The sequence below is a fragment of the Miscanthus floridulus genome, chromosome 16 (genome assembly GCF_019320115.1).
Source record: "Miscanthus floridulus cultivar M001 chromosome 16, ASM1932011v1, whole genome shotgun sequence".
NCBI classification, from domain to species: domain Eukaryota; kingdom Viridiplantae; phylum Streptophyta; class Magnoliopsida; order Poales; family Poaceae; genus Miscanthus; species Miscanthus floridulus.
The window spans coordinates 17,041,320-17,064,014 of record NC_089595.1 but is presented as its reverse complement, the minus strand read 5'-3'; the positions used below and the strand labels follow the sequence as shown (position 1 = coordinate 17,064,014).

Below are 22,695 nucleotides of genomic sequence, written 5' to 3'. Positions count from 1 at the left end.
ATCAGATAGTGCCAAAAACTCCATTGGCAACATGAATACCATATTAACATCTGCCAATGGACCCTTATTTTTGTGTTTTACCTGCCACTGCTGATGACCAGACCTCTCATTGGAGGAATTTTCCTCTCGATACAAATCCTCCTGATGCTCACGTTGCATCCTCCTTTTCTGTGTCTTTGTCAGACCCTCCGGGCACCATCGAGGAAACTTGGTTTTCCAAACCGGCTGATAACAGGTCCCAGTTGATTCTACACGGCATATATTAGGGTCCCTGTAGAATATTTCTTCATCGGGAACTCTTGCGTTTGCCATCTCCTCAAGCTCCTCTTGATTCCTTAGAAAATATCCAGCGTGTTTACCAAGCCTCTCATGTACACTAAGTCTGCCCCCCAGCCGATCATGCACTGATGCTCTGCCTCTGATCGGCTCATTGATAAATAAACCCTGATTGCCAGGTTGAATCCTCCTTTCTGACCGATTGACCCCATAATAACCATTGCACTCAGGGCAATTTTCAACAGTTGGCAATTTAATACCTTCTTCCCAGCAATGGATGAAAAACGGGCACCTCCAATGATCTTTATGCCGATACCATTCTTCCCGACGTCTCTCTTCTTGCTGTTGTCGATATCGGTCCTTACGCTGACGCCAACCCTCCTGCTGCCTTCGATGGGTAATCACAATGCCAGGTCGAGGAGGGTTTTTGGAACTACTGTTTTCTCCCAGCAAACCCTTACTTTTTGCATCATCGGTAGTTATCCGATGTTGGGGATCCACTGATGCGTTTTTTCACAGCAGCCTCTGACGTCAATACCTTGGTCTTCCCTTTGGCCTCCAACATTTTTGCTGGAAAAGGGTGTTGATCAATTTTCATCGGCTTCTGGGCCTTGGAAGTACCAAACTTAATTCTCCCAGATTCAATAGCTGATTGTAACTGTTGCCTGAACACCTTGCACTCATTTGTACTGTGTGAAGTTGCATTGTGCCATTTGCAGTACAAGATCTTCTTCAACTCTTCTGCCGATGGGATCACATGATTAGGTGACAGCTTAATTTGGCCCTCTTGAAGCAGAAGATCAAATATCTTGTCGGCCTTGGTGATATCAAAGGTAAACTTTTCTGGCTCTTTCTGACCAAAGGGACAAGATATCGGCTTTTTATTCTTAACCCACTCAGCTAAGCCGATAACTGGTTCTTCATCAGAATCAGAATCTCCTACTTCTTCAACAAATGATACTTTTTTACTCCAATTCTTTTTAGGTTCAAAAACCCTAGTATCTTGATCAGAGATCCTTTGCACAAGATGATTGAGGCTTTCAAACTCCTGAGAAGCATATATGTCTTTAAGATGTGGCAATAACCCTTGGAAAGCTAGATCGGCAAGCTGCCGATCATCCAGCACCAGGCTGTAGCACTAATTTTTTACATCTCGTAGCCTTTGCACAAAGCTTTCTACCGATTCATCATTACGCTGTCTCAATTTTACTAAATTGGTAAGCTTCTTTTCATGGATTCCAGCAAAGAAATACTTATGAAATTGTTTTTCTAGATTAGTCCAAGTAATAATAGAATTTGGTGGTAATGAAATGAACCATGTAAATGCCAATCTAGACAAAGATGATGAAAATAATCGAACTCTTAATTCATCTCTGCTAGCTGCCTCTCCACATTGAATAATGAAGCGATTGACGTGTTCCATTGTTGATGTATCATCTTGCCTAGAGAATTTAGTGAAATCTGGTACCTTGTACCGATTTGGGAGAGGAATTAAATCATATGCAGGAGGGTATGGAGTTCGATAAGAATAAGTATTGACCTTGGGCTTTATCCCAAACTGATCCTTCATAATTTCTGCTATCTTATCGGCCCAAAAAGCATCAGCCTCCTGCTGACGAACTGGCTATATTTCTACAGGAGGTACCTGCTGATATCCCTCCACATATCTTTGTGGCCCACGATCTCCAGCAATCGGCATATTTGCCGTTACTTGTGGTCCATTAACCTGCTGGAAAGGATTCATCGGCTGAGCTGTCGATGCTTGATTCTGGAAACCAGCTTGCATATGACCTTGTTGAATCCCTGCAACCTGCTGATTTTGCTGAACTGTATGTTGAACAGGTAATTGTCCTGACCAACCATTATTAGAACTCATCGGTACAAAACTTACCGATGGCTGGTAATTTGCTGACATTGTTGGATAATTATAACCAGCTTGAGGCATGAACTGAACCCCAGTTTGACTCATAGCAGGGGCTTTCTGCTGCATCGGCAGTAAGCTTGCCGATGGACTTGAATTGGGTGTTTGAACCAAAGGCATCTGGAAACCTCCTGGAGTTGGTTGCACAGTAGTTGCTGTGGCATATTGAGGCACTTGAGCCATCGGCGAAACAGCCGATGGTATAGGAGCTTTTCCTACTGCATCAAACACTTGAGGTAACCCAGGATTGAAAGCAGATGACTCCGGAGGCATACCATATCCCCACTAATTAGCAGGAATCTGGCTATTCTGAGACACAGGGCCTGACATAGCTGATGCCGATAGATCTGTATTAAGCTGAACTCGTCCTCCTGGTAGTACCAGATCTGATCGTATCGGTGTAGATTGAATATTAGGTAAGCCTGCCGATACTGGAGGAGAAGTAACTTCTGTACCCACAACGGCCGAGGGAGCCGATGGAGTATTGACAGATGCCGGCTCTGGTTGGTGATAGGCAGGCCCAACGTAATGCGGTGACGCTTGTCCTTCTTTGAGAGTTCAAACCACAGCATTATGAATAGTATTGGACAGCACATTAGAATGATTAATCAAAGCATGATTTACTGCAGAATTAACCATCTCTTGAAGTTTACCAGGATTGGAGTCAAAGGTAACCTGCCGAGGCAACGGCAAATCTTGCTTCTGGATGACTTGTCCACTCTTGTTCAGGCTAAACGATCTCAGACAAAGCTACCTATATTCTTCTATAGCCTTTTCCATGGCCTGCCTCTGCTCTTCCTTAAGATCTTCTTCTGATACCGCGATAATGTTCCCTGAATCGATCTTGGGATTGAACATATTGATCGGATTGATTTGTCCCACCGAGTGTGCCAAAAGATGTGTTGATGCAAAAGTGGATCTACAAACACAAAGGGCTAATACCCGAATCGATATCCAAAGCGTGCCAGTCGATTTGACCCGTTAATCGACAAGGATGAAGATACGAGCACTTTGGTCCTGACAACAGCGATACGCCCGGAAGTCACGGCCAAGAGGTACTCACGCGGAACTCGAGAATCGCCGAAGGTCGCACTGAAGCGATGCAACTCGCCGAATCAATGAGAACTCGTAAAAAGGAAAAATATGCAAATTGACGAAGTCGCCGAAAAGTAAGTAGATGCAAATAGGAGTAAAAATTGGTTTTGATATTGATTGATCTATATTACATTGCCCCTCAATCTATATTTATACTCTGATTTAAAGAGACATAACCAAATACGACTAGGACACCAAGTCCATATCTAAGGAAACATATGACTCTTACATGAATCATACTCTAACAAATATAGAAAAGGAAATCAACTCCTATCTATTTCCCTGTCCACCTCAATTACGATGGAATTCTCACCGACCTCCTTTCCATCGGCATACTTCCTGTTTCATCGACAGTAGTTTTCAAGCCTTCCTTCATCGGCATCGACAATAACATCTCCAACCTTATCGGCAACGCCCGAGTCTAAATCAACCTTTCCATCGATCACCACCATTCATCGGCAACCATCTTTACAAGCTGATTTTCATCGGCTGTCAGCGTATACAGTAACTTTCCTCCTGCCGATTAGCCCACTCTGATCATTTTGACACGTGCAAAAAACGGTGTCAACAAGGATAGAGGTGGACTTTCCAGACTGGGGTTCACATCTAATGACTTGACCTGATGGGTGGGTCACTTGGACATATCTAGGTGAACATGATATGATACCTTGGTGATTGGTTAACCAATCCATACCTAAGATGACATCTAGGCTCGTGGCAGGTAATAGGGTTAGGTCGGCTTTAAAGATAAGACCCTCAATGGTAAGACTCACTCCCTTATAGATGTGGGTACACTTTAGGTCTCCTAAAGGTGAGCTGGTGATGATAGGCTTTCCACGTGGGGTTACAGGCAGGTCATGCTCTCGTGCAAACTTGGATGATATGTAAGAACAAGTTGCTCCAGAGTCGAATAAAATTGATGCAGTATTGCCATTAACTAAAAACATACCGTACACAACATCAGGGGCAGCCTATGCTTCCTCGGCGTCCAGATGGTTGAGACATCCACGGGTAGCAGATCCCTTGAACTGAGACTTCTGAGCAGCTGAGTTCTGAGGGCACTCGATAGCTCTGTGTCCCGGTTGGCCACAAGCGAAGCAGGTGAAAGGCGTACCGCCTGTAGAGGTTGGCGCGGGTGCCTTCTAGTTTCCAGTGCCTGGTGTAGAGCGGTTCTGTGCTGGGCGTTCATTCGCTGAGCGGAAACGGTTGAAACAGAACTGAGTGTTGCGGTCCTGAGCATAACGGTCTCGGGTGTAACGATCCTGAGCTGGGCGGGAGTATTTGGGGTGTAGCCTCCACTACCCCTACTCGATCCAGGGTTGTCATCCCTGTTGTGGCGAGAGCGTTCTCTGGATGGTGCATCTCTGTGGAACCTCTTGCGATCACAACCACAGAAGGACTCCTCAGGCTTACGCTTCCCCTCCCTGTACTCTTCTCCAGCTTCAGCGCGATCTTTCTCGATCTGGATGTAGCGATCCACCAGAGCACGCAACGTGTTACTCTCAATACCGCCAAACTTCAGCTTGATGTGCGGGTTAAGTCCCTTGCGGTAATAGTATAGCTTCTCCTTCTCAGAGTTCACAACATAGGAAGGTGCATAGCGAATAAGATTGGTGAAACGAGTAGTGTACTCAGTCACCCTGTCCTTTCCCATCTTGATGTTGTGGAACTCCTTAGCTTTGGCCTCCATGATACCCTTGGGAATGTGATACTCAATGAATGCTTCGGCGAACTCATCCCACGAGATATTGGTAGGGTCCTCATGGGAATCACTGAAACTGTCCCACTAGGCGCGTGCTGCACCTGTGAGCTAGTGTGTGGCTGCTCCAACACATTCATCATCAGTGAAAGTGGTGAGGTCAAGCTTCTTCTCCATCTCCTTGAGCCAGTCATTGGCTACAAGCGGGTCAGGGTCGGTGCCATCATAGGTAGATGGCCTTAGCTTTAGAAATCCCTCTAGCTTCCTTTGGAAGTCATTTTGCTGACCTCCCTGGCGACGGTTTGCTCCTTCAACAAGAGCTGCAAGAAGTTGGGTCTGTTGTGCCATCACTTCTGCCAGGTTCGGTGGTGGTGGTGGTGGAATGTTCTCCTCAGGCGGCGGAGTATTCTCCAGGTGGAAGGGTATCCTTCCACGTCCACGGCCACGGCCACGGTTGTTGCCACCACGCCCCCCATTTGGTTCGACTGGTTCAGGGGTGGGCGCACGTACACGGTTCATTAGGCGATTAGATCAGCGGTTCGGCATCTGCAACACGAATCATAGGAATTTTTAGTGTTTGTGCCATCAGTGCTTATAATTTGATATGATTACATGATTTAGACGATTTAAAGAAAAACATTTATTCTATCCAACACTCATCACAAAGAAGCAATAAAGTTCATAAAATACAGTAAGATCCAAAACATTCATCACATGGGTTTTATTACATAGCATCGTCTCCAGTAGCTACACTTGAAGACGTGCGAGAATCGTACTACGCATAATGTCTCAAAATACATCTCATAAGGGGTACATCATGGGGTACAACTCATGGAAGCTACTGACATGACTCATGACCACGCAGGGTCATCCTACTCTAACTCGTACACCGCAGCTGGGATACGACTGTTCTCGATCTCGATCTCCTCGTCAGACTTGTGAAGTCGGGACACGTACTTCAAGGCCTCGGCGAGCTCCTCAGTAGGGTTGGCTCCAGGTAAGGTAGGGCAGGCGTCTAGGTTGAGGCGAGTCGAGGCTAACTCAAACTCCTCTATCCTAGGCTTCGTCTTGCTATGAACCTCCTTGGGTAGCTGATCCCACATACCCTTCATCTCCCTGAGGCGCTTCTTGTCAGACTTCTGCCAAGCCTGCCGAGTCCTCTCACACTTGTCCTGTAGGTACTCGTTCTGCCTGAGTGCCTCGATCAGGTGACCCTAGTTGTGAACGGCCATCTTCCTGAACTCCTCTAGATCTTGAGTCATGGTCTTGTTCCAGGATTGGATTTTCAGCATATCAATCCCCTTGGACCTCTCTCTGTCTCCTCTACGGTTGAACTCGGCCTTCTTATCGTCCAACTCTCTCTGCAACTACAAGACCTTGCTGTCGAGGTAGCAGTTCCTGTTGCCTAGGTCGGCTGCTTTGTCCTGTAAGTCAGCGACCTCGGCTCTATGGACTTCATCACGATGGTTGAGCTCGTCCTATACCTTGGCAACTGTCTCCAGTAGACTAGCTCGCTCCTGTACTCTCTGCGAATCTCGCTCCTGGTACTCCCACCGGAGGGCCTGGTCCTGACGTCTCCTCTGCTCCAATTGGGTTACGTACCTGTCCTGCTCCAATAGGTGGATAGCTGAGACGTGAAGGCATCTATCCTCCTCGGCAAGGATAACTCTGTTGGCTGTGAAACTCTACTCACTAGGGATAAGGCTGAGGTTGAGGGCCTAGGGAAGTAGATGGAACTCTGTCGTCTTCAGGTGCTCGTAGTGGTCCCTCATCACTCTGCGAAGTGCCTTATGTGAGATAGCTTGCAGTCCCTCCTCGACTGTGTCCTCTATAGTCAACTTGGTGAAAGCTGGGACAGAAGGTAAGGTAGTGCTAGCTGGGAACTTGACTGAGGTGACAACCAGTCCTTCGATTCCTCCTGCCTGAGCTGGCTTCTTGGTGCAGGTGACCTTGACAAGCTCGTCGGGGACACCTAACGTGATGAGAACTCGGCAGAGGGTCTGTGCAATTCCCCCGAGCTCATGTAAGTCGAAGGTAAGCTTGGCATGGTCTAGAGGTAGCGGTCCTAGAGGTGGCCAGTCGACATTCGTTGCCATCTGCATGTTTTAAGGAACAGGTGTTAGCAGGTCATTAATAGATAAGCCTTGCATAAAAATAAATGCAGGGTCGGTATATAACCGAAAGAAGGGCTATTCACGTCCTATTCTATCGTCCATTTCTAAGGGTTTCGTCCTATGGTCAAGTATGGCTCTGATACCAACTGAAACAACCCCGATTTCCGTGAAGGGAAATCCACAGAGTCAAATTGTAATAAGACCGAGGTAGATCATATTACCCAAATTCCAGTCAAATATCACATCCATACAACGAAATAATCAGAGTACAAATAGTGCGGAATTACATAAATTATTACATCGCCGCATTGGCGGAATCAAAAGTAGCATTCATTCAGAACAGCTTGAAGATAAGATCACCAAACTTGAGCGTAGGAACGAATCCCTCAACCGTCAAACTCCTCGGAGCTATACTCCTCAGCAGAACCCGTGTGCCAAAATTTATCAGTACGATTTGTACTGGCCACTCCCAACCCTATGAGCATTGCTTTGTGGAAATTAGATGCAAGTTAGATATAGTCAAAAGGAACCTATAAGGTTGGGGTTTCCTATGTATTTAGCATATCAAGTATATAAAAGTATAGTCAAGTTTTAACACCATTCCCTCACACATTCCACCCCATTCCCATTCCAGAGCCAGGTTTCGATCCTAGGATCGATATACCACCATTCCACACCGCCACCATACCATCACTCAGTCGATAGGCCAACTCCCTCTCAGCACTGTCTCAAGGCCCGTAGCCCCTGGCTATGACCGACACTCTCTTACAGGGGGAGAAAAGAATGACTCATCTCATTATCTAGTTTAAGCGAAACCCAGGAAAGGTCCATAGCCAACAAGTCGGCATATGTATCGATCGATCAACCATAAACTCTGCAGAGGTTTTACATGCCCACAAGATTAGCCATCCTTGGAGTCTAGAATCTCCTAGGCAGAATTCCGGTCGCTTGCTAGCCTAGAACGATGCCACCCTACCTCTCAGCCCTGGAACATCCCAAGTCTAGTCTGGGATGGCTGATACTGTGAGTTGTAGACAGAGCCGGGGCCCTTTGGATGTCAGGAGCCGGGTCCACAAGGCCTCCTAAAGTCTCGGTAGGGTGTGGGGGGAAACCGCGCACCCCATACCTCCTTGCACACGTTCGCCTAGCAGTAGTGGCACCGCTCTACCAAGTAGTATGACCGTCCCACACCATATAGGGCGAGTGGGATGTAAGGCTTCCCGGTGAATCTGAGTACTAGTAAGTCCTTAGACATGATCAAGCCAGAATGTCTTCATCAGGGTTTCCAATTACCGTGCCACCACAGCACGTCTACCCTAGGCTCCACCTCTTCGAGGTTCACACCCAAGGCCACCTCTAATTACCATTTACCCGCCACAGGTATTCCATATCCAAGTGCCCAGGTAGCACCACATGGCAAGACTCACCCCAGGCTCGTCGTTATTCCAGCTTGGTCGACACAACCCTCACCCTCCACACACCCAAGTCACACACGCAACACTCTCCCTCATAGTCCAAATAACACCAGTTTCCTACCATGCATCAATGTAGTGCAAGCGTAGTAGTAGTAGTAAAAAGTATGAAGTATAGTAGCGAGCGTGTGACTAGCCTAACAGCAGGGTGAGCAGGGGTAAGGTTGCGTCAAGGTAAAGGCCATCAAGAAAGCATACTACCATGCAAGTCCTATCCTAGTGTGTATATAACAACAAAGTAAAGCGATAGCAGTTCTATATGAGCCATGCGTAATAGGTGCTATGAGATTGGGTGGGATGTGGCACCTTCAGTGTAGTCGTCTCCGTACTCCTCACGGTACTCACGATCTTCGTCTGTCTGGTTCTCCTCTGAGTCTACCAACGATCGCATTATAGTCACGTTAGCGACGTCTATAGAATAGCACAAAGAAGCAATGAAAATTCAAAAGAGCCAAATGCACTCAAACATGGGTTCGTTGCGTAGAGCTCGATTTTAGATGAATTTTGGTCCTGGTTTCATATTTTTCTGAGGTCATATGAATTAGTTATGAATTTCCGAAGTTTAAATCATTTCTGAAAATGGAAAAGGCTGAATTAATCCTGGGCTGACACGTGTCATGCTGTGACTGGTCCACGTGGCATGCTGATGTCAGCATGACATTAGCATGACATCATCATCTTGGTTCCGAGCTGATAGGTGGGGTCCAGCTGACGTCAGCAACGTCATCAGTTCTGACAAGTGGGATCGGGGACTCTTGGGTCACTGACATGTGGGTCTCGTGTGATGTTAGCATGACGTCAGCACCTGACATGTGGGTCTAGAGTGTCCGTACCACTGACATGTGGGGCCAGGTCAAAGGTCAACGTTGACCAGTCAACGGTCAACACGGACTGGGTCTCAAACGGGCTCCGGCGGGCTTCGGGTTGGGCCAGTCTGGGCCGGGCCGGGCCAGACACGTGGCAAGATGTGGCGCTGCCACGTCGTAGCCGTGGGCCTCCACTGGGCCGTGGTCCATGACTCGCGGGCGTGAGCGTGGCTCACGGTGGCTCCATGAACCGCAGACAGGTCTACAGTGGACCGCGTCCACCCATTTCCATTCTCTCTGTGGTTTACGTGCACTGGGTTCATGCGCGGTTGGCCGGCGAGGGAATCCCCTGCTTCCTTTCGACGGCGTGCTCCCGCCGGCGACGTGCTCTCCGGCGAGCTCCTGCAACGGCTCAGGCAACCAATTAGGGTGGGGAAAAGCTTCACCACGTCTTGGCGACTGCGATGGTGGGGTCGGGGCGACGGCTAGGACTTCCTAGGACCCTAGCCATGGTGGTTCGTGGCTCGGTGGTGCTCGCCGACGGTGAAGTCGTGCGTGCAGGCTTCCTGGTGGCTCGGCTGGGTAGGTAAAGGCATCTACGAATCCGTGGGGGCATGGCGAGGGTGTCTAGGGCTCAAGGCAGGGCTTCGGGTTCCCATGTGGCTGGTAGGGGGTTCCACGGCGGCCACGGCGGTATGGTGGCGACGGCGAGGCACGTGGGTGCACCACGGGGCTCTAGTGGGGCGGTCACGGCATGGTCGCGGGTGTGCGCATGGGTACGTGTGTGTCCAGAGGCCGGAGATGGCCTGGGCCTACGCGCTCACGGTGTGGAGCGCCATGGCCAAAGTAGCAAGGTTCGGCGGCGAGCAGGGGAAGAACCAGGGCTCACCGTAGGTGTTGGAGTCGACTGGCTGGCGGTGCAGTGGTGGGTTGCGGCCGTGTAGCTCCAGAAGCCGTGCAGTGCAGCGTTGCCCGTGTCAGTGATGAAGACGACGGCGTCGTCTTCGGCTCCGATGAACTCCTCCCCCGCAGCGGCTTCGACGCTTCCCCCCCCCCTCTTCTTCCCCTTCTCCCTCTTCTCTCTTGGTTCGGGTGTGCAGTGGATGGCCACCACGGTGGCGGCGGGGCAATGGGATGAGCTAGGGCTCCAGGGCTAGGGCTTTTATAGCCGAGCTCGGCCATGGAGCTCGGTGATTGGCAGATGGAGACCGAGGGGCGATCGAAGGCGCACGCTTGCATCCAACGGTGCACGTGTGGTTGCGTGGGCGCAGCGCAAGGGGAGATAGGGCCATGCCCTGGGCGTGATCCCCTGGCTCGCTCCTACCATTGCTGTTGGCCTTTGGTCGCGCGACGGTTGAGGCGTGGGGGAAGACGACACTGTTGCAGGGTGCGGCTGACATGCGGGGCCAAGTGGCAGCGGCAGCAAGGGAAAACGGGGAGGCACGCGGGCATGGGCGACGCACGCTGGGCTGCTTGCTAGGCAGCTGCGCGCGAGTTGGGCCGGCCTGTTGCGCGCTGCCGGGGCTGCTTGCTAGGCTGCTACACGTTGGCGTGCCGAGAAGCCGAGCAGGCCTGGGCTGCGAGGCTTTCTCCTCTTTTCTTTTCTTCTTCCTTGATTTGAATTCAAATTTGGTTTGGGTATTTGAATTCAAAATGGGTGCACCAAATTCATTGGAGTTTAAGGAAATTTTATTTAGCTATTTTGTATAACAAAAATAGATGTGGTTTGGTTATACAAAAATAGAATTGATTTTTCTCTTTAAACCTTTATTCTTTGGTTTGAGTATTAATTATTTTATGGTTTATTATTTTATTGGAGTTGTTAAGCACATCATAACTCAAATGGAAATCCAAATCACACTTTGAATTTAACAATGTATGCATTACTCCATTTGTTAGAATTTAAATAAACACAATTAACTAATGACATGCCATGCTTATGTGTTGACTTGGGTTGGGGTTAGACCTAATGCATCTCTTAGGTTGGGTTTCTATACATGACACTCATCATCACATGGGAGTTCTAAGAAAAAAATTTTGTAGTTGGTATTTTTAGTGTATGGATTTTTGGGTTGTTACAATAACATGACATAAATGATTCGGCATTGTACACCTACAGCACCTAGTCAGCCGCGCCGTCGTCCTAAGGTGCTAGAGACTGCAGCCCAGCAGGATGATATTATCAGGGGTTTTGAGCTTGCTCAGCAGGAGGGGTTGGTCGTGAGCGACCCCAGTGACAGTTCTGATGATGACTACCAGCCCATTCCTTAGATGCCTCCTCAATGACATGATCATGAGGCCAACAGTTCTAGTTCAGCGCCACCTGCCCCGCAGACAGACCTCGCTCTCCTTGCTATACTTGAGCAGATGAGGCTGGATTAGATTCGCTAGGTTCAGGAGACAGCTGCCACTTTTGCACAGTTCTAGACTCGACAGGATGAGTTCCAACATCAGCAGCAGCAGATCTAGCAGCAGTTGGCTATTCAGCAGCAGACGTAGGCACTACAACAGCAGTAGCGGGCCATGCATCAGCAGTAGCTCCTCATGTAGCAGCAGCTTGTTGGATTTATGCAGCATGTAGTGACAACTATTGGGGCTCCACCGCCACAGCCTACGCCCTAGCTTGGTCAGCTTGCCACCACTTCCATGACTCCAGCGTTACAACCTAGTGGGCTTCAGAGTCAGGGACAGCCACCAGCATAGTTTGCTTCTCCTACAGAGCAGGTGTCCCAATGGTTTGCTACGTCAGTGCCAGCCCCGCAGTTCACACCGTTTCGTACGAGCTTCACACCAGCTGAGACGTCATCGCTGCTAGAGCTAGAGACCACAGTGTCCAGGAGCCTTGGTGCTTCCTTTAGTGAGTTGATAGGGCAGCCCACTCCTCCATATCTACATGTCCCAGGTCCTTCTATTGTTGCACCTATTACCGGGACTACAGAGACGCTCCCTTCATCAGTAGCATCATCAGAGCCCGCTGCTTCAGTCGTACCAGCTCAGCCTACAGTAGCTCCAGTTCCTGATCCAACCCAGACTGCTTTAGCTTCACTACCAGCTATAGAGGGTCAGACAGCTCAGAGCTTAGGGTCAGATGATGATGGTGACCAGTTCCAGCTCGCTCCTCGTACCTCAGCGCCCGGCTCATCCGCTACAACCCCGCCGATCGACCCTTCGGTTTTGGTGTTTGACGCCAAAGGGGGAGAGGGTTCGAGTATGCTAGTCTTAGGGGGAGCGACATATCTAGGGGGAGCTTAGTTATTATAATAGCTTATCTATTACATTTGGAGTTTTTATGTGTGATACACTATTATGTATTCATCATGTGTTTACTTTCATGCATTGAACTATATATATGTGATAGTGATATCTACGTAATCGTGATATATGACATGTGTGCTCTCTACTTTTGAATCATTTATATGTCATATCACTTGTGCTATGCTCATTTGTTTTTGCTTCCGCGTTTTAACTCCGATGCAAATGAGCTTTACTACTTATACTCATGCTTATTTCATATCTTTTGAGTACATCATGTTGGCTTGGGTCATATAAGCTTGACTAACACTTTTGTTCTTATTGCTAAAAGCTTATATGATCCAAGCATGTTAAAAACCTTATCTCTTTCACATACTCGGGGTGGTATTGTCATCAATCACCAAAAAGGGGGATATTGAAAGTATCTAGGCCCCTAGTTGGGTTTCGGTGATTAATGACAATACAAGATTACTATGACTAATATGTGTTTTGCAGAGGCAATTTAGTTAGGTCATGGTAATGGAGATCAATTGGGCAATCAAGGTGGTCATGCCTCTACGATGGAAATCATTTCGGTTTTCAAAGGATGGACGACAAGGTTAAGGATGGACTAGTTCTAAGTGTCGATTGGAGTTGGAGAGACACTTCGAGTAATTTAACACTTTATTTTTCCTTTAGCCATACTATTAAGGGGGTATGGATGGGTAGCTTGACCAAGGTGAGTCTAGTGAGTTAGGTATGGCACACACTTGTTAAAACTAGCACTAGGTAGCTCCAAAACAGCCCTTAGATCCAATGGAGCAAACTTTATTCACATATGATCGAGAGTTGAAAGTGAATGGATGGTCAAATACTGACCGGACGCTGGTTCCGGGTTGACCGGACGCTAGCGCAGAGTCCGCTCAGTTCATTTGACCAAGGTGAAATCATCTGGTGCGACCGGACGCTGAGAGGTGAAGTGACCGGATGCTGAGAGCCAACGTCCGGTCGACTCCAGTAAGGTTCCAGAGAGGGAAAATCATGACCAGACGCATCCGATCAGTGCTGACCGGACGCTGGCCAGCGTCCGATCACATTGTAAACACTGGAGTTCGGGGTGTACTGACCAGAAAGTCCGGTCAACATGATCGGAGCGTCCGGTCACCCCACAGAGAGGCACATAACGATTCGTTTTTCAGCCCACGTTATAAATACCACCTCCACTCGTGTGTGGAGGTACTTTTGCTCATTCCAACAGTTGAGAAACACCTTTGAGAGTGCCAAGAAGAGCAAGGTCCTAGTGAGGTGATTGAGATTTGAGAATCCTAAAGAGAGCCCTCATTAGTGAGATCAAGAGTAGCAAAGTGTGTATCCACCCTTCTCATTAGGCTTGTCGTGGTCAAGTGAGAGTTCGTGATTGTTACTCTTGGTGATCGCCATCACCTAGACGGCTTGGTGGTGATTGGGAGCTTGGTGATTATCCGGAGAGCTTGTGGATGACCCAACTCACATTGTGAGTGGTTGTGGGTGATTCACCACGACAGAGTGTCGAAGAATCAACCCGTAGGGAGCACTTGATCCTTGCGCGGATCAAGAGGGAGCTACACCCTTGCACGGGTGCTCCAACGATGACTAGTGTGGAGTGGCGACTCTCCGATACCTCGGCAAAACATCGCCGCGTTCCTCCTTCTCTATTTACTTTGAGCATTTACTTTGAGCAATTCAATACTTGTCTTTACATTCATAGAATTGTCATACTAGAGTAGGATTGGAATTTAGGTTGCAAGTCTTTTGTGCGGTAGAACACTTAGAAACACTTTCTAGGCACAAGGGGTTAATTGGGCTAACCATAGGTTTTAATTATTACAAAGAAATTTAGAATTAGTCCAATTCACCCCCTCTTGGGCATCTTGATCCTTTCACTGCCGATAGATTCGAACAGAAAAGAGAAACCGATTTGAGCAAGTTGTATAATAACTTACCCCTAGTTGGCAGCTTATGCAATGCTTACTTTAATAATTTGCCCCCAAAGTTATACACTATAGTATTATGTGCTGGTAACTCCTTAGATATTTTTTTGCCCTCTCCCTAGCTTGTGCATACTATGTAACAACTTTAGTACTTCCTCCGTCCATAAAAGAATGTAACTACGTGTTGCGTGTCAGCAAAAAGTAGTTCATGTTTGACTAAATTTCTAGTAAATAATATTCATATTTACGGCTCCAAAATAATTTATTATAAAAATACATTTCGTAATCAATCTAATGATATTTATTTGATATCATAAATATTGATATTTTTTATTTATAATTGATCGAACTTAAGATACAAAACCATGACACTTTGCTAGAATTGTATTTTTTCCTGAACAAAGAGAGTATTTTTTAGTAGCAACTTTAGTATTATATGGTAGGAACTCTTTTTAATTATTTTCCCGAGCCTGTGTATACTATGTGACAACTTTAGTATATTTTTCCCTTCCATAGCTTGTGCATACTCTGTAACAACTTAGTATTTTTGGAGTAGCAACTTTAATATTATATGGTAGGAACTCCTTTTAATTATTTTCCCGAGCTTGTGTATACTATGTGACAAATTTTAGTATATTTTTGAAGTAGCAACTTTAACATTACATGTCAGTGTCTCCTTCGAAAAATCTCATAGCACGTATTACACATAAATTGCTATAAAAATTTAAATTCATCGAAACTACGTAGAACCCACAGACGGATTTGAAAACGGATCCAACGTTCAAAAGATATAGCAATTCAAAGAAAATTTTTTTGTTTTTTTGGTTTTGCGTCAGCCTAACGCCAGCATGGCAGGCTGCTCGGAATTTTGCAGCCAGGCTGATGTTGCGCGCGGGAGGCTGGGATAACGCTGTTGTCTGAGAGTTTTTTTTTTTTTGGGCCTCCTGTTGTCTGAGAGTTGCACACGTGGGCCTGGGTCGCACGCTCGCGACCGGTTGCGGCTTATCCGCGTCCGTTTGTTTTGCTGGTAGCACTGAGAGGAATCGGATTGAAAAGAGCTCACCAATCACAGCTTAGAGCTATGGAAAGCGGAAAAGGTTACCGTCCAGCATGTACACATATACTTATATAGTAGAGTGGTGATTCTAAATATATTAGAACGGACGACATAATCCGTACATTTGACTAATAATGATAAAAAAGAGAATTTTCTCCATAACTTTTTGAAAAAATTATGTTCTTCCCTTCTCCAGCAGTCCAACTGTGATTTTATCATTGTTTTTTAAACTTTGTGATTTTGCCCTCGTTATTTTTTAAACGAATCCTGCGTTTGCCCCTGCTTTGGATGTTCGTAAGATAATGATAGAATAAATGGTTTAAAAATACAAAATATGTAAACACAAAACGAAAAAGACCAAACTGCCCCGTATCAGCCTCTCCCCCCATTCGACTAGAAGGATAAAGCAGGCGCGGGCTTTCTCGAGGGCGACGGCTGCATCGGGGGCGCATCCGAGGCGGGGTGCGGCGGAGGCGGCTGCGTGAGGGGCTCTTCCAAGGCGAGGTACAGCGGCGGCAGCAGCGCAGGCGGCGACGGACGCGGCGGCCATGCGCCCTATCACGCGAAGGATGCGGGGCGGCCTCTCTTGCCGGTGCCCGAGACCGGCTGCTGCACTGCCCCTCACGCAGAGGACGCAGGGTGGCCTCGCCTAGCGGTGGTCCGGCCTGCTCGCACTCCGCCTTGCGCGATGGAGGTGGGGCGGCCTTGGCCGGCGGCACACCAGCTCACTCGCCTGCGCCTGCCGCGCCGCCCTTGCCTGGTGCCCGCTGGAGGAGCGGCGGTTGGACAGGAGCAGCAGCCTACTGGAGCCACCGCAGCAGGGCAGACGCCGGTTCCTCGCTGGAGTTGCCGGTGACGGAGGGGCGGCCCTGGGCCAGGCGTAGCTTCCTGCTGGAGCTGCAGTCGGAGGGGCAACCTCTGTAGTTTAGGCTGCCCCGTTCGTATTTGTATGAATGCTAGCTACTGCCTACTAGTAGTAGATAATTTCTGTAAAGATTAGTTTGATGAATGTGATGATGTCTGTTGCCTGCTGGCTGTGTGGAAATGTGGATTTCAGTAGCAATCACTACATTATCGTTCAATTTGTTAGAAGCATCCACACCCCGATTGGCTCCTGATGTAGACCGCATGGTTCATTTTATTTGAGAATGAATTAATTTGAAATCATTGCAAATTGTGCCAAATATATTTGATAAAATATAACCATTTTTTTTGTTAAAATACAATATAAATGTCTTATTCCAAATCAGGAGTAAAATCACAAACAACTATAAAACAAGGGGCAAAATCACATGTGCATAGTTGTCATTTGTATAAAAGTTAACACCGTTAGATGAGGATGACGGAATAGGGGCAAAGTGGTGCTTCGTTTTGAAAACGCAGGGGCAAATTCACAAAGTTAAAAAAACAGAGACAAAATCACAATGACCCTGTTCGCTTGGAGGAATCCGGAGGAATTTGTGAGAGCGTGAACAATATTTTTCATCCGCGCACAGTAAATTCCCACTGAAATTGTGAGCAGCCGAACGGCCCCAATTTCAATACAAAACAAGGGTATATATGCAAGAGCCCCATCTGTCAGCCTATCGTACTGCGCACGTCACTCTCCCCTGTCTGCATCTCACCATTATCATTCATACGTTTGTAATTCAAATTCAATATGAGACCACATTTGTAATCCAAAACCAAAACAACAGGGTGTGTCTAGCCACACCGTGGAGTCAAATTTTAATATGTACAACGTATTAAAATATGCATAAATCCCTGAAGTTGTTGAGTGACTGCGCACCACGTTGTATAACTTAATAACGCCTTTTTTTCCTGCCTTGCGTAAATTTCAACAAAAAATAAACATCGCATTGAGTAGAAACAGGCCCAACTGGGCTCACCTGGGCCTGCCCGGCAGGTCCACACGAGACGAGCCCAATTGGTCCAACCAGGCCAGTTCGTCCGCATTCCGGCCGACGCGTGGGGCCCTGTACACGCGTGGATACCACGCAAATATGGCGGTCCGTTCGCCGACCAGGGTCACTGCGCGGTGGGACCGGCCCGTGGTGTGGTGTGGGATTCAGTTTGCTTTTCTTCCTTTCCTCCCACTCCCGCGCGCTGGCGACGCGCAAGTCGCAGGCGGCAACCGTGCCGCAGCGGGCGCGGCGCCTGCAGGTCAAAGCCTATCCGCCCGCGAATAGCTCCTCCCCGGGCCCGCATGTCAGCCTGACTCGCCGCCACGCGTTTGCCCCCACCCAAATCCATCCCTGCCTCCTCGCCGGGTTGCGTTTTGCCTTCGTCTCCTCGGGTATATAGCCGCCAGCCGGGGGAGGGGAACGGCCATACCAGCACCCGTCGCCCACAGGAACATCTCCGCCCGAGATCTGCTGCTTCTGGGCGCCGGAGTTCGCGTCGTCGTTCGGTATGCCCAACTCTCCTCCCACCTTGTTGTCTCTCTAGTCTCTATATAATACTTGCTCGTAATTCGGTTAGATTTTTGTTTTTTTGTTACATAAGTTTAGGGATACATGTGGTGTGTGTAGATCGTTGCTTTTTGCTTATCATCATCGTGGTAGAGTTCTGTGGACTGTGTGTGATCTGTCGATCTGAAGTGCGTGGCTGTACTTGTAACTTGTAAGGATCCTCCAAATTAACCCTCCCCTGTTCGATCGAGCTGGAGGTGGAGGGGAAATCTTCGTGCATAGGGGATTTTATATGGATCCAGCAATGATTAGGGTGGAAGAGTTAATAGTAAATTATAATGTTTTTAGGGCTGGAATTTGGGCAACAAGTAGATCCTACTTTTGTTGGCGAAAAAAGGTAACGCTTAGGGTCTGTTCTGCTTGCCAAGACGAGTATAACATGTAATATTCAGTTACCTAAGGCCGGCTGCAGTGATGTGCAGTAGGAAATTGGAATGATACTTGACCACTATTATAGACATGCAATTCCATTTGTAATTCTTTTTATAGGAATCGTTTGGCTTGCGTGTTGCAATGCACAATTAACTATTATGTCTTGTTAGCCCCTGGATCTCTTGGAACGGGTGAGTCGACCACTCACCAGCGTTGCCGACCACGCATTATCGTTGCCGACTACACACACTATGGCTAGAGGTAGAAGAAGGGAGGGAGAACAGAGCACACACACAACATAAGCACTAGAGTTAGCCGGAGCTCTACAGAGGAGATGGCAAACTGAACTCGCTCTCTTTACTGAGTTGCAGTGACAAACTGTATATACAACTCTACTCATCTAATCCTAGTAGACAGACATGTCAGTCTGTCATGCTGCTACAGTGACTAGATGTGACAGTAGGGCTGACTTTGGCGTCTGTCCCTGCTGTGGCTACAGTGCGGCAGGAGAGCCATTCGGCGCCTGCCCCTGCACTGCTACAGTGCAACAGCAGGGAGCCCTTTTCGGCACCGTCTGTCCCTGCCGTGCGTTCACACAAGGGGAGCAGCAGATTACTTAACAATTCTTCTCTTAATCCTGCTGCTAACCCTTGAACCCCCTTCATGCCGATCATCTTCTTCAGCTCCGTGAGCCGAAGACGGCCGAGCGGCTTGGTGAGGACGTCCGTGAGTTGCCGACCATTTTCGACGAACTCGATGACGATCTGCCCTCTATCGATAGTCCATGAGGAAGTGGAACTTGACGTCGATGTGTTTGCTCCGGTCGTGGAGAACCGGATTCTTCGCTAGGGCGATGGCGGGCTAGTTGTCCACCATCAGTGCTGGTGGATGAGCTTCCACACCGGTGATCTCGTCCAGCAGCAGGCGCAGTCATACAGCTTGGCACGTCGCTGTGGCTGCCACCACGTACTCTGCTTCGCACGTGGATAGCGCCACCACCTTCTGTTTCAGCGACAACCATGAGATTGGAGTTGACCCAAGGAAGACGAGCACGCCAGAGGTCCTCCGCCGTCCGTCGATGTCCCCCGCCATGTCTGCATCGCTGAACACATTGAGCTGCAGCCTACTCCCGCCGGTCTTAGGGAAGACGATCCCCTGATCCACCGTCCCCTTACATAGCGCAGCAGCCGCTTTACCGCAGCCCAGTGATCCTCTCGTGGATCCTCCATGAAGCGGCTGACGTGGAGGACGGCAGGGACAGGCTCGGTATGCCTTGGTACCTTTCGCGTAGCCCAGGAGCACAAAATTGTTAAGTAATCTGCTACTCCCCTTGTGTGAACGCACGGCAGGGACAGGCGGCGCCGAAAAGGGCTCCCTGTTGTTGCACTGTAGCAGCTGCAGGGGCAGGCGCCGAATGGCTCTCCTGCCACACTGTAGCAACAGCAGAGGTAGACGCCAAAGTCAGCCATGCTGTCACATCTAGTCACTGTAGCAGCATGATAGCCTAACATATCTCTGTACTAGGATTAGATGGGTAGAGTCGTATATATAGTTTGCCACTGCAACTCAGTAAAGAGAGAGAGTTCAGCTTGCCATCCCCTCTGCAGAACTCCGGCCAACGCTAGTGCTTGTGCTGTGTGTGTGCTCTGTTCTCCCTCCCTTCTTCTACCTCTAGCCATAGTGTGTGGTCGGCAACGACAGTGCGTGGTCGGCAACGCTGGTGAGTGGTCGACTCACCCGTTCCGAGAGATCCAAGGGCTAACATGTCTTAGACGCATTGTCTTTTTTCTTCCTTTAGCAAGTATACACAGCAAGCTGCTCTGTTTTATTTAGCATTCTTCTGATCCCCCAGTGGAACATCTAATCTTGGATCGCAAGTTGTGTAAGGAGAGAGGAGTAGAACTGTAGAAGCAGTATTCAGAACGAAGCAAACCTTTTTTTTCTATGTGTTTGTGTTCATTGAATGCGGTGTATGGATCCCAAATGTTCTTATGGAGAGGAAAGGCCAAACTTCATTAATAAAACTGCCTTCATCTAGAAAAAAAAATGTTCTTACAGTATTACTACATCCGTCCTGTTCCAATACGTACCGTTCAATTTCATGAGTACACTGCCACATCCAAACCGAAGCTAGTCTACTTTTGTCCCTGCATCACCTGTTTCATTGCCGTGCACTCTGTTGCTGATATATCGAATTTGCTCACTGCATTCTTCCATCTTGTTTCAGTCTACATTCATCTTGTTTCAAAATACACTTCAGCTGGCTCACAGTTTGATATATACTCTGCATGTTCTTTCTTCAGGTAACTTGGGGAGACAATGGGAGGAGGGAAGGACAAGCATGACGAGAGCGACAAGGGGCTCTTCTCAAACATGATGCATGGTGTTGCCGGTGGCCATGGGTACCCACAGCAGGGATACCCTCCGCAGGGCTACCCGCCACCATCAGGAGCATACCCGCCTCCCCCTGGGGCGTATCCTCCTCCACCAGGGGCATACCCACCTCCACCTGGGGCATACCCACCACAACATGGGTACCCTCAGCCGGGTGGCTACCCACCGCAAGGTGGATATCCTCCTGCAGGCTACCCCGGCTCATCTCACCAGGGTATGATCTCTTCTTCGTCAGTTCCATACTTAGAAACCGTTTGGCCGGGCTCCTGCCGGCTCCGGCTCCGGCACTGTAGCAGGGTGTCGGCCGCTGGGCGGCCGACACGAGCCTGCGGGAGCCGGAGCCAGCGGAGCTCGAATTTCTGGCTCCGGCTGCTGCGATCGCGTCTGTGAGTGGGGAGGAGAGGAGAGAGAAAAGGGGCTTCGATGAACAGTGAAATACGTGCAGATGAACAGTGATTTCGGCGCAGGAGCCGGAGCCGCCCGCAGCCAGCCAAACGGGTCCTTAGCTTTAAAGTAGAGTGAGATCATAATGACTAGTAGTAGCTTCGGTACTGACTCAACATTGTATGAATTGCTCTACAACTATATGTTTTACCTCCTAAATCATAGAGCCTCAACCATGACAATAGCTAGCAAAACGTTCCTTCCACAAAAACAAATGGCCACGAGAATAGGTAATAGTTCGTCTAACTCCGACAAATACTTGTGCATTTTCTATTTACAAATAATAATGATATTTAAACAGTTTATATACTACACTGTGGGGTTTGAGATTGTTTTGGATATATATATATATATATATATATATATATATATATATATATATTTTATTGTTCAGATTTAGAGCTGTACTGTTTCATACACTTGCACTAACATTTATATATACAATTTTATTGTTGTAATGTTGGAAATTGGTATTTCTATTCTGCTGATCCATTCAAATGTTGAAGCTCGTAGCTAATGTCTCTTGTGATTTCAGGTTATGGAAGCAGCCATGCCGGGAGCCACATGGGGATGGGGACAGTTCTCGCTGGAGGTGCCGCCGCCGCCGCAGCTGCTTACGGAGCAAACAAGCTTTCTCATGGCCAGGGTGGACATGGGGCCTTAGGAGGCTATGGTCATAGTGGACAGGGTGGACATGGGGCCTTAGGAGGCTATGGTCATGGTGGCTACGGCCATGGCTATGGTGGCCACGGCAAGTTCAAGCACGGACAAGGCCACCACGGCAAGTTCAAGCATGGCAAGCATGGGCACGGCATGTCCGGCGGCAAGTTCAAGAAGTGGAAGTGATGCGCTCTCCATGGTTGATCATAACTGAACTCGTATGCAGGCTTCCAGCACATCTGTTGCCTGGAATGTCCTAGCAGTGTATTTAGCAGGGTGATCGCTTACTCATCCTTCATCTATATGTAGTAATCTAGCTTGTGGCGAGTGACATGATTTCTAATAAGTGACATAATAACCATTTGCTATCTTGCTGGTACGCAGTACTATGTTGATGTTGTGCATGAAGCGCTCTGAGCCTCTGAAGATTATATCCTGTGTGTTGGAATGGTCGTACCCTGCGTTTACCACTTTACCCTGCATGAGTAGGCACTGAATTTTGGTACTTGTTGCTGGTGTTGGAAAAGATGTGTGAATATTATGCTCTGGTACGATCAACTGTGTCTGTGCTTGCCTGAAATGCTGAAATAGTAGATAATGTATCATGTCGTATGTATGACATGCTATGGCCCTGTTTGGTTTGGAAAAGCTGCTGCGTGGAAAAGATTCTGTGGAAAAGAAGCTGAGCAGAAGGCCGTTTGGTAGAACAAATG

At 48.2% G+C, this 22,695-nt stretch overlaps 1 protein-coding gene across 2 annotated transcripts in view; it reads left to right on the top strand.

The window, feature by feature from the left end:
* Positions 1 to 22,371, top strand: part of LOC136512419 (glycine-rich protein A3-like) — an 80,052-nt gene extending 57,681 nt beyond the window's left edge. Inside the window, exons 1-4 of one of the 2 annotated variants that reach the window (XM_066506383.1) lie at positions 17,783 to 18,051; positions 20,788 to 21,092; positions 21,858 to 21,966; positions 22,000 to 22,371. In XM_066506383.1, the coding sequence (XP_066362480.1) occupies positions 20,804 to 21,092; positions 21,858 to 21,966; positions 22,000 to 22,168 (567 nt within the window). In that variant the 5' untranslated portion in view covers positions 17,783 to 18,051; positions 20,788 to 20,803 and the 3' untranslated portion in view covers positions 22,169 to 22,371. Of the gene's footprint in view, positions 1 to 17,782; positions 18,052 to 20,787; positions 21,093 to 21,857 lie in introns of those variants that run through there. The other variant, XM_066506382.1, reaches the window with a different exon arrangement.
* The last annotated feature ends 324 nt before the right edge of the window (positions 22,372 to 22,695 follow it).